Source organism: Cariama cristata, unplaced genomic scaffold, assembly GCF_000690535.1.
Source record: "Cariama cristata isolate BGI_N322 unplaced genomic scaffold, ASM69053v1 scaffold8344, whole genome shotgun sequence".
In the NCBI taxonomy this organism is placed as follows: Eukaryota; Metazoa; Chordata; class Aves; order Cariamiformes; family Cariamidae; genus Cariama; species Cariama cristata.
In genome coordinates, this window is record NW_009614607.1 from 6107 (window position 1) to 17317 (window position 11211).

The following is an 11211-nucleotide window of genomic DNA, read 5'->3' on the forward strand; positions in this document are numbered from 1 at the left end:
GCATCAGACGCAGGCAGGCAGTGTGAGCTGTGATCTGCTCTTCTATCATCTGACCCGGGCTGGGAGCCGTGCTGTGGGGTCAGGCTGCAGCTGGCATTACTGTCACACATGTCCAGCCCAACAGCCCTTCTCTACATCATGTCATGAGATCCCAGAGGCATCCTCCTCCCCATGCATAACTCAGTCTTGGAGCGAAATTTGAATTTTGAGACGTATGAGCTTGGTGTGGCCCTACAGGGGCCTGATCCTGCCACAGTTGTCCCAGTGCTGCCCGTTTAGAAGGCATCCAAGTGAACATGGTCCCTAAGGGAGCTGCCTTTGGAAGGCCCCTTCTCTGCCTGGGGTGGTGAGGAGCCAGGTTCTCCAGCTCACCATGCTCTGTTTCTGTCAGGACAGTAGTGAGGCAGCAGATGGAGCTGGCCCCTGGGATGAAGAAGTCACCAAGTGGTGGGGAGAGTGGAGCTCCTGGTCCACCTGCTCCCGGTCCTGCGGGGGAGGCGTGATGTCCCGGGAGAGGCACTGCTTACAACAGAGGTGAGTTGTGTCCCAGCCTGAGCCCTTGGCCAGGTCTCAAGTGGCAGAGGGGAAATGGGGTGCGCCCAACGTGTTCTGGGGTTGAACCTCCTGGGTTTGCAGGATTGGCTGTTCCCTCTTCTGTCGCCTCTCGGAAAGGAAGGCAGCTGTTGCCCACGGGGTAGGCGGCGAGCAGGCAGCGGTGAGGAGGGCTGGTGAGGGAGAAGCACACTGCGGTGGCGCAGGTGACAGGCCCCCTGAACACGTCACCCACTCAGCCCCGCTCGTCTCATGGGGAGCCAGGAGTTGGTCCCCTCTTGGGGTCTGTGGGAGACTTGAAAATGACAGGGTTGTGGACTGGAGAAGGCGAGCTCTGTTCCCCTTCACCTCTCCTTCACACACCCTTGCTTACCGTGGATGCTCTGATCAACCTAACCCTGATTTGTAGCAAGTTCCTGTGCTAAGCATGTGGGTACTTATTCCCAGGCACCTTCTGCGGACTTGATTTACTCCTGGCAGCAGCCAGCTCAGCCACGTCTCAGCAATTTCCCCTCTATTCCCTGCAGAGCTTGCAAGATTTTTTCCCCTCTGTCATTTATCTGGCTGTCACCTGACAGCATCTCCATTTGTCCCCTACAGCCACATTTGTCCCCTACAGCTGCTATAGTCCTGGTATATCAGTTGGACTGGATTTGTGGGAGTGGGGAGAGCTGAGGAACTTCAGCTGCCTGAACTTCCACTGTCCCCTCTGGGTCACCTTGCCACCAAGCCCTCCTCCTCCTCCAGCACCTCACTAACCTGCTGGTGCAGGCTCTGGAGATGTTAATGAGAGCCAGCATCCTGCAGCACAGCAAGCCCACGGGGGCTGCCCGCCCCACACTTGTTCCCTTTCCCTTCTGCATGAATGCACTCCTGAGTGGAGGAAGCTCAAGCCTGGGCCCCCAACCTGCTCTCCTTTCTGCAGCAGAAAACTTCTTTTATGTGGGCTGGTTGGCAGCGTGGTCAGGGTCCAAACGTGCTGCAGTACCTTCTGTCTGGATGCGGCCTCCTCGCTGACCAGGCTTGCCAACGTTTCTGCCACTGCTCCTCCTCAGCACCCTGTGGCCATCATGGGAGAGCAGTGGGAAACAGAGGGCAGGAGGGAGCGTGGGGCTCTCCCACACCCCGCACAGCCAGAGCAGCCCCTCTGCCCTTTGCCTGCTGCCAGAAGAGAGATTTTTTTTCTCTCCATTTGGTATCTGCTGTATCCTTGACTCCACAGCTAGGGAGAGGAGGGCTTTGCTGTGGCATTTTACTCCAGGGATCAAGTCTGAAATATTTAAAAAAAAAAAAAAATCCCAACATAAAACACAGCCAAAAGGTTTCTGCAGCTTTAAGGAGAACAGCTTAAGTGTGAGCCAGGTATGCCCGTGCAACAGTTTCTGCCTGAGTCTGCAGGCAGCCTCTGCTTCAGCTGAAAGGGATGGCAGTTTTCAAGCCTTTTGGTGCAAATTTAGGCTTTGCCTACATCATGTAAAGCATTGCTCTGGAGGGACAGCTGCAGTACTTCTAGCTAGTCCGGCTTGAGTATGCCTACAGGGTTTTTCATTACACAGTGCATCCTAAGTTCCCAGTACTGTTAACTCACCGTCTGCTGCTGATCTCTACACAGACCACATTGCCTTAATCTGTGGTCTCGGCCATTCTCTATACATCTTCCAGCTTTCGAGAATTTTTTCGCCTTGGCATCAGTCAAGGACTCCAGTATCCCCTGGATAACTCCTGCTGGCCAGAGTTAAAGCATGAAGTGTTGAGAAATTCCTGTGGTTTTGGTCCATCACCTGCACCAAGCCTTTTCTGCTACTCTTTTAAGGTGGCCGGTCCCCATGAGAGGTGCCATCTCTCTGCCTGCTGTGCAGTGAATCCTGAAATCAACTCCCCTGGTCACTGCAAATCCTGGGCCCTTCCATGGGACTCATGGATCGTCAGGGTCTATTGGCCTTTTGTCACGTCAACCTATTTGGAGCTCAGAGGTGAAGGGACACAGGGACGGTGATACTGCAGCTGCTCCCCATCTGCTCAACCTGCCCCAAAATGAGAGTAGCCTAAAATCACAGTCCACCTAAAAGCACTGAAAATGTGTTTCAGAGGAGATGTTGGCTAGTCGAGATCCAGAAGGCTTTGCTCTGATAAAATGCTTGCCTTGCTTCTCCCCCTTATATCATGCCTGACTTCTCTGTCATCCTCAGTACCTTAGTACTTCACAGACCTCCAGCTCATTTTCTTTCCGCTTTGCAGGCTCCAGATGCCCCAGGGAACAAACAGCACCATGTGTGTTGGACAAGCCAAGCACTACCAACTGTGCCAGCAGCAGGTGAGAACCACTTCCAGTACTGACTAGTTCTCACTGGGGGATGTGGGACTCAGGGGGTCACACTTGGAGCTGCAAGAGCACCAGCACTCAGGGTGCAACTGGTGCATCAGCGGAGTGCAGATGAGGGGTTGACAGTATGCCTATGAAGATGTGGGAGATGGGCTCTACTCTCTGGGACTCAGAAGGAGGAGGAAAAGGGTATAAAAACATATTTGTTGTGGAGTCGGGGGGGGGAGGGATGAAGTTTTCCCAGTATGCTTTTCCCTTCGCTGGAAGTAATTTTTGCAGGACTGTTAAATTCAGCTGTCTTAGGGCCCTTGGCAACAGAGGCCTGGCCTTTCTGCCTGTATTACGGCCCCTCAGAGTCCGTCACTGATTCCTTCCAGGGTGGACAGAGCATTCTCATCCTCCAAGGATGCAGCAGGGACAAGCAGCTGTCACAACCACGGCTGTGACATAGGAAGCTTTTGATCACATTTATTCCCTCCATAGCCCTGCCCAGCCAACACAGCAAGCTTCAAACAGCAGCAGTGCTCCAGTTTCAATGCCAAAGCCTTTGGGAAGCGCTACTACCACTGGATGCCCCTCTATCCAGGTGGGTTTTCACAGCTTCACAGAAAGGATCAGGGTGAGAAAACACCCACAGCATCTTCTCAGACACAGGAGAAGGGGAATGTCCCAGGGGAGAAGGGATGGATGCTCCTGGCTGGTCTGGAAGTGCTTCCCAATGCTCCCTGCTTTGGAGAAATCGTTCCCTGTCTCTTCACAGAACTGCTCCACCCAGCCAGGCCTCCTCTCTCACCACATTGCTCCTGTTTTGGATCCTACATCAGCAAGCACTGGTGGGCAGACAGGACACAGGCTTCTCTGAGTTGTCTTGGCTAACCAGCAGTCATCTTGGCAGAGTGGGTGATCACGCTCTTCGTGCCTTCTACCATTTTGGCTGCCTCTGTCACCCAGCATGCTTCCCACTGGGTTGGTGGTGGATTGTTCTGAACAGGATGCCCATCCGTTTCCTGCACAGGCGAGACAGGTTGCTTCACATGGGTTGCCAGTGTCCCTTGAGGCCAAGATTGAGCTCACCTAAGATACTACCCTCTTTCTGGACCCACTTGTTTTTCTCTTTCCATTAGCTGCCAAGGGGACATAGGACATCTGCACCTCTAGCTTCAGTTGCTCAGCTGAATGGGGTGTAGCTGACCACAGCCCCACGCAGTTGGTACCCCTCCTACAGGTCTTGCTTACTCTTGCGTATTTTTGTGTGGCCTGGGATCTGCTGATGCAAACTCCCATGTCTGGCATAGGGGATGGCACTGCAGAGGGGAGAGGGTATGGCAAGGAAGAGGGTTTGCCAGCAAGAAGTATTTCTGCTAGGCATGGTCCCCAGCTGCAGCCTCACACCATGACCCCTGTACTACTACAAAATCTGTAGCCTTGGGGTCTCATCTCAAGCAGCAAGAACATCCAGGGTGACATCAAAACATCAGTATGGATAAGGGGAAAGTCCTCTTCCTCGCTGCCCATCTCTGAGCACCTTGATCTGCCTGGTGACTTTCTGCCTCTACCCCTTCAGATGACTACACCAGTATCTCCAACAAGCCATGCGACCTCCAGTGCACCACCCAGAGTGGAGAGAGGCAGCTGATGGCTCGAGCACAGGATGGTACCTCCTGCAAGGACAGGACCTATCAAGGGGTCTGCATCAATGGGAAGTGTGAGGTAAGGCTCTGGGAGGAAGTAGTACAGAATTTGGGAGTGTTGAGTGCATGACTGAACCTCCTGGTCATTGCAAGGCCAGGGGTCCCAGCAAGGAACTGAAGCCGAGGCCTGGAGTGGAGTAATTACATTCACTCTTGAATGTCTGTGGGCTAGAAGAGAGCAGAGAGGTTCACATAAAGGGAATTATATACATCCACATGTTCCCACTGAGTGACAGCACTCTCCTTCCAGCACAGAGACAACTAGAATTGCAGGTTCATTTATGTAGTCATCCAGTTAAAAAAACAAATATCTTCCAATTGGTTTTTCACCTCATACGGCAAGGATGAAGGGTGGGAAGGGTGGTTGTATATAATGTTACAGAGAGGTGCCCCACAACCTCAGAAAGGGCTGCCTTTTATGCAGCATCTCCTGGAGAGTGATGTCCGTCATTATTGCAGTGAGAAGGATTAGCCTAAATACAGAGACAGAAGGAACCAAAAATAGCTTACCTGAGTCTTACTCCATTCACCAACATGCACAAGCCCCTGCCCCAGGTTCAGGGGCACAGTGTAAATGGTCACGAGTTACACAGGTGAGTTGCTGTTGCTGTTGGATTCATTCATTACTCCACTCCAAGCTAACCCACATGCCCCCCTGAACCTCACCAAAAGAGCACTTCCTTGAAAAGACCCTGACCTGTGGCGATAAGCCAGGTCCAAGAAACCCTCTCTTGTTTTATTCTTTGCAGCCAGTTGGGTGCGATGGGAGCCTGTACTCACCCCGGACAATGGACAGATGCAGGGTGTGTGGAGGGGACGGCAGCACTTGCCACCGTGTCTCGGGCAGCTTCCGAAAGGCAATCTCACAGATAGGTACTCCCTGCTACCACAGTCCGGAGACTTCACCTGCTACTTCTTACCACCAGCTGGCATGAAGGGTGACTGGCTTGAATGCGGGTAGGAGTTTCCCAGCTGCTTGGTGGAAAGAGCTGAAGAGTGCCATCCCTGCTTAAATGCCTGTATTTTGTCCTTTTCACTTAATCATCAGAGGAGGTTGGTTTGATGTGCTCTATATTAGGCTGGTAAGGTTTCCCTTCACCTCTTTACAATAGGAAGCAGCTGGGGATCTATTTGTTCCTATTGATTTTGACATCTTGCCCACCTCAGATAATGTCAAGAGATCAATGAATCTTCTTTTATTTGTGCTGCGTGTTCATTTGAAACTTAAGCTCCTATGATGAGGGTCACAGCATTTATTTCACTTAGTCTCCTGCTTTCCCCAGTCCCGTGGCTGGCACAGCTGAGGGCCAGTCCCTCTGAAACGGGGCTGAGATTCATCCTTTGCAACCTCATGGCCCATTCCTCCGCCCGCAGAAGGAATAGACTGTGGTATGCTCATTAGTAATTAATTAACTGTGGTTTGAGGATGTTTTGGAACATGATTTCACACTGTTGTTGTTTCACTAGTCTGCCTCACTCTCTGCAGACACCAGACTAGAAAAGCACTCAGGCCCTTTTCCAGAGCAGGGGTAATGCTGCTAACCGCTCTAGCAGTACAGGTACAGTTTTAGCCTCCCGTTCCAGTCCTCATAAAAATCTTGCAGAACAGACCTGCATTTCTAGCAGGAAAGACAAGCTGCCAAACTACACAACTTTTAAGAGCCGCCTTATTTCCTCTCCCTTTAAAGGTCAATTTTTATGCTACTCCTGAGACAAATTCTGTTGAGGCAGGAGCTGAGAGGACCTGTGGTCTTTTCCATCCTCTGTTCAGCATCAGCCCTGATCACTAGTAACCTTTTTCTGTGCTCTTGCCAGAAAGAGCATGAGAGCACATACATCCACACACCTAAAGCCAGACTGTTATACTTGTGCAGTTCCTTCCTGACTCCAAACCCAACAGTGCTCAGACTGAGCCTTAGAGACCTGTAATGGTGATCTGTATGGGGACTTCAGAAGGGATCAGAGCTCAGAGACTGGCACAACATGCATTTATGTCCTTAGCGTCCTGCCCCTGAAGGGCAGCACTGCCCTCGTACGTACACAGTTGTCCCACAAGCTGCTTTTCCTACCCAGAGCTTTTTATTCTGTCCTCAGAGTTTCCTCACCCTCTGTTCTGTTCCTCAGGGTATGTGTTCATCACCAACATCCCTGCCGGTGCCACAGACATCCTCATCATTGAGCGCAGGAAAACAGAAAACATCCTAGGTAAGCAGAGGAACCAGATGGATGTGGAGATCCCAGTTCAGCTGCCTGGGAGGTGGGAGGAGGGCTCTGTGCACTCCCATCTGTGCTGTGAGAGAGCTATCTGTGAGCATTTCCTCCAGGGTAGCACAGGGGCACTTCATAAACCAAGGCGACCACATCTCCAGCAGCAGGAGAGACATTGGGAAACCAAGCTCACTGTAGGCAGTCCAGGTTGGGAAAGACATTAGTGCTCTTGTTGGAGAGGGAAACGAAAGTAGCAGGCATTGAACACTGCTGATCTGACCTGACACGGAAGATGAACACCGGAGGGCCCATGGTTCTTTTTCGATCAGGCTTTTCTCGGTCATGGGTCTTTTGCTCTCTTTGGTGGCAGCGCAGCCCCGGTGATCTGCAGTGTATCACATTTGTCTGTTTTCTCTCTCTTTGAAGCACTCGCAGATGAATCTGGGCATTTCTTCTTCAACGGCAACTCCGCCATTGACAACCCACAGAACTTCAGGGTAGCTGGCACGATCTTCAAGTACCGGCGGCCCTTGAGCCTGAACTCGGATGGACTGGAGTATATCATAGCTCAGGGGCCCACTAACCAGTCCCTGAATGCCATGGTATGTGACAAGCTAGTTTTAGGCTTTCCTGTCTTGCCTGTCCCAAAATTGTGAGCCTCCCTCAGACAAAGGGCCTATTAACCCGGTTCCCAAGCCAAACCTGAGTGTGTGGGTGGCTGAGGAAGCCAGATATTGCCAGCAGGGGGGAAGGTGTTTCCTCTTGGATTTACGAGGATGCTATCTTCTCTTAACATCCATCACAACATAGATGTGGCTAGAAGAGGTCTCTGGGAAATGCATGTCCTTAAAATAAAAATGGTTTTGTTTTCTGTTTCCTCCAGTACTATAACTTTAATGGGAAAATGCCACACATAACTTATGACTACACTGTACCACAGACACCACCTCTGCGAACTGCAGCCCCTGCTGTAGACAGACTTCTCTATCATCACCTACCAGAGACCAGCCAGCACCATCCCATTCCAGCCAACTCCAGAGCTGCCCAGGACTTCAATGCCACATGGCTCTCCCTCTCACCAGATGACACCAGTGAACAGCTTCCTCCAAGAGGAGGACATGAAGATTTAGGCTTCGGTCACCCGCACTTCTTCCAGACCAACTCCACCAGTCAGACTCAGGACTGGGGCTGGGAACAAGGTGAAGAGAAGGAGAAGTATGACTTCCAGATAAGACAGGTCTACCATGCAAACATAGCAGGAGAGGAAGAGGAGGAAGAAGCAGCAGCAGTTGGTGGAGAAAGAGAGTTGGGTTGGTTGCTTGGTTTTTCCTTCTCTCCCATTTTATTCATTGAAAACGGAGAACCCACACTGGTCTTCTTGAAATCTAAGGTGGCTTTACCATCAGGGCAGACAGGAAGGAAAGATAATTAACAGTGGGGTGGAGACTGTCAGAGAGCAGTAGCTCTGTAAGGGAAGGGGAGCTGGGAGAGGGTGGCCACCATACAGATCCAACAGTGCCCTCTCAGGCAGGGCAGTCCTGTGGCACCTGAGTTTGACAAGCAGGGCAGTGACAGCAAGAGGTCCTAGCAACAGTCTGATGATCATCAGGTGAACGCAAGGTGACAAGTCAAATCTGAGGTCAATCTGGGAAAGCCAAACGACAATTCAGGAACAAAGTACACCTGCAACGTTGTTCAGGCCAGGACTCAAGGCCCAGGACTGAGCTTAAATGGAGCTCCTGAGCAATGAGCAGAGAGTGTGTGTGAGGTTGGTCAGGGCAATTAAGGCCTGTTGGTGCACCCTGGTGGCAATTTATGATTTTGAGGCCAAATACTGAATGGTTTTTGCCTTGTCGAATACCACATGCTGAAGTATAAGCCATCTATAGTTAAAGCATCCCCATATTTTTCTTCCAGCTCTCAGGTTCAATCAAATTTCCATCAGCACAGCTGTACCCTACAGCATGAGGGGATCTGAGCTCTCGGAGAACAGCCACATAGCATCTTCCAGGCTTCGTCTCTTCAGGCGACTGTGTCACCGAGACCCACACAACACTGCCTTCTGTAGGGAGCTGCAGCACCTGGCAGCCAGGCTGGCCCCGAGGAACTCCACAGCAGGACTATGGACCGAGATGGGTGCCCAGTGGCCACAGGGCCTCCACAAAGCGCCGGCCCCTAAGAACTCACTGGAGGACTTGAAAGTGGAGGCATTTGCTGGGAGTCAGGGGGAAGCAGCCAACTACAGCATGATGGCACCTGTGGAGAACCCTCTGCTAGGTGCCAGCCCAACCGTGGACATCAGCCAGGCAGAGCCTCTGCAAGCCCCTGGCACTGAAAGGTGGCACTTGATTTCCTGGGTGAAACAGGAACATGGTTAGCTGGGGAGGGAGGGTCAAGCTAATCCTCTGTTAGTCTCACTGCTATCCTTGATGTCCCCGTTCTCCAGTGTCTATCCATGCAGCTGCTGTAGATGCTTGACCAAGGGTATATCCTCCAAGAACGGATTGGCACAACTGGCTTGACACAGAGCTCCCAGAATGTATTTTGGCTCCTCTGCCTCTAAGGGATCCATTTAAATGGGTTCTGAAGAACCTGGGGGGCCAGCACTAATGTGATTGTAAAGGAGGCCAGGAGTCTATAGCACATCACATACACACATTCACCAGCACATCGTGCCCCTTCTATGCCATTTGTCTGGGCACACATGCCTCTAATGTCAAATATTTGGCAGGAAAATGAGGGCCAACTTTTGAACATTTCTGGCAAGCCACGTGTGAACTCTCCCACCACATTATACGCTAAGAGGGACCTTGCTTAAGCTCCTCTTTCCAACCTATCATCGTACCTATTGAGGTGATAGCATGAACTGAGGCTGAGGGCACCCACATGTTTGAAAGTCCGTAATGTAGACAAGTCTCACTCTGAACGATGCATCCTCTCAGAGGATGTTAATCCCTGGCTTTTCACAGCCTCGCTAGTTGAATTCAGGAGGTGGATCAAGGCTTTACACTCTGTTCATCAGTGGTCCATCTTACCCAAGGTGGGGGAGCCAGAGAGCAGAAACATGGGGTTTCTTCCCATCTTCAAAGCCAGTGAGGAGGGAATTCACTATTTTATGTTTGCAGCAATTTTTCGGTTTTGGCTCACGCCGCCTCCTTTTTCCACAGCAATGAGTTTGACGTGAGGCCCATGGGCCATGACGACATTAGCTTGGCTGACATGTATCGATGGAAAGTCTCAGCTTATGCCCCCTGCAGCTCCACGTGCACTTCAGGTAGGTTTGGCTTCACGTCACTGATGATGTGAGGCCCTTTTTGGCTGTTGATGGAGAGAATACTGATGGTAGAGTTTCAGATGCACTGAGCACTCCAGTAATTTAACCATGGTGGGAGGAGGCTTCTGGATCTGATGGAGCCCGACCAAGAGAGGGTCTTGATTGCCCAGCAGGTATCAGCACCTCCTATGCAATGTGTGTCCGGTACGACGGAGTGGAAGTGGATGAAACGTACTGTGATGCCCTAACCCGACCAGAACCTACTCATGAATTTTGCACAGGGAGAGATTGCCAGCCTAGGTGAGTGGAAATGACATCATCTGTCCCCAGGGACAACATATCTTTGTAAGGATCATTTTCTGCCCAAAGTATACAGCCATTTCTGGGCTGGAAGATATGCTTAAACAGCTGAGCCCTTGTATCCCCTTGTAAGCAAAAAGCGGGAAGGAATTTGCTGTCTAAATTACCTGCTATGGGTAAAATTGGCTGTCAAAGACCAGCATCACCTTAACACAGACATATACGTGATGAGCCGATTCATAGCAGCAGCTACAGGGTGAGCGGGTCCCAGGTGTGCAGACACTCCCCAGCCACCCCCTGTGCCTTGTCCCCCTTACTTGGGTTTTCCTTTGTGTTTTCTCTCATGGGGACCACTTGTGAAGGTGGGAGACCAGCCGGTGGAGCGAATGCTCCAGAACCTGTGGTGAGGGCTATCAGTACCGCACCGTGCGTTGCTGGAAGATGCTGGCTCCAGGCTTTGACAGCTCCGTTTATGATGACCTCTGTGAGTCAGCTGGGCTGGCCAGGCCCATGGAGAGGAAAGCCTGCAAGAACAAGGCCTGTGGGCCCCAGTGGGAGCTTTCCGAGTGGTCCGAGGTAGGCGGCAGGGGAGCTTTGCTCCCAGAGGTAAGCAGCCAGGGCTGGGCTGGAGCCTGGAGGAAGGTGGCTCGCAGATGTTGGGCACTGAAGAAGCCCCTGGCCGCCTGCATCTTGGGGAAACAAGGACTACCTTTACCTACGGCTCCCCTGTGCTGGCACTGCTCAGCAGACAAAGGCCACTGCAAAACATTTTTTCTAAGGTCACTTCCCAAGCAGGACACTGACCAAATGAAAGCCCTGCCAGCAAGAGGCCTTGCCTCCCTCTTCCAGAGGATCTAACTAAG

At 51.7% G+C, this 11211-nt stretch overlaps 1 protein-coding gene across 1 annotated transcript in view; it reads left to right on the forward strand.

Moving 5' to 3' along the window:
• Positions 1 to 391: 391 nt before the first annotated feature.
• Positions 392 to 11211, forward strand: part of LOC104161149 (ADAMTS-like protein 2) — a gene marked incomplete at its 5' end in the record, with an annotated part of 15182 nt that continues 4362 nt past the window's right edge. The window contains 12 exons of the mRNA XM_009699480.1: positions 392 to 534; positions 2791 to 2866; positions 3359 to 3461; positions 4440 to 4585; positions 5316 to 5439; positions 6691 to 6771; positions 7201 to 7376; positions 7658 to 8079; positions 8843 to 9112; positions 9942 to 10048; positions 10222 to 10348; positions 10711 to 10924. Of these exons, the coding sequence (XP_009697782.1) occupies positions 392 to 534; positions 2791 to 2866; positions 3359 to 3461; positions 4440 to 4585; positions 5316 to 5439; positions 6691 to 6771; positions 7201 to 7376; positions 7658 to 8079; positions 8843 to 9112; positions 9942 to 10048; positions 10222 to 10348; positions 10711 to 10924 (1989 nt within the window). The remainder of the gene's footprint in view (positions 535 to 2790; positions 2867 to 3358; positions 3462 to 4439; positions 4586 to 5315; positions 5440 to 6690; positions 6772 to 7200; positions 7377 to 7657; positions 8080 to 8842; positions 9113 to 9941; positions 10049 to 10221; positions 10349 to 10710; positions 10925 to 11211) is intronic.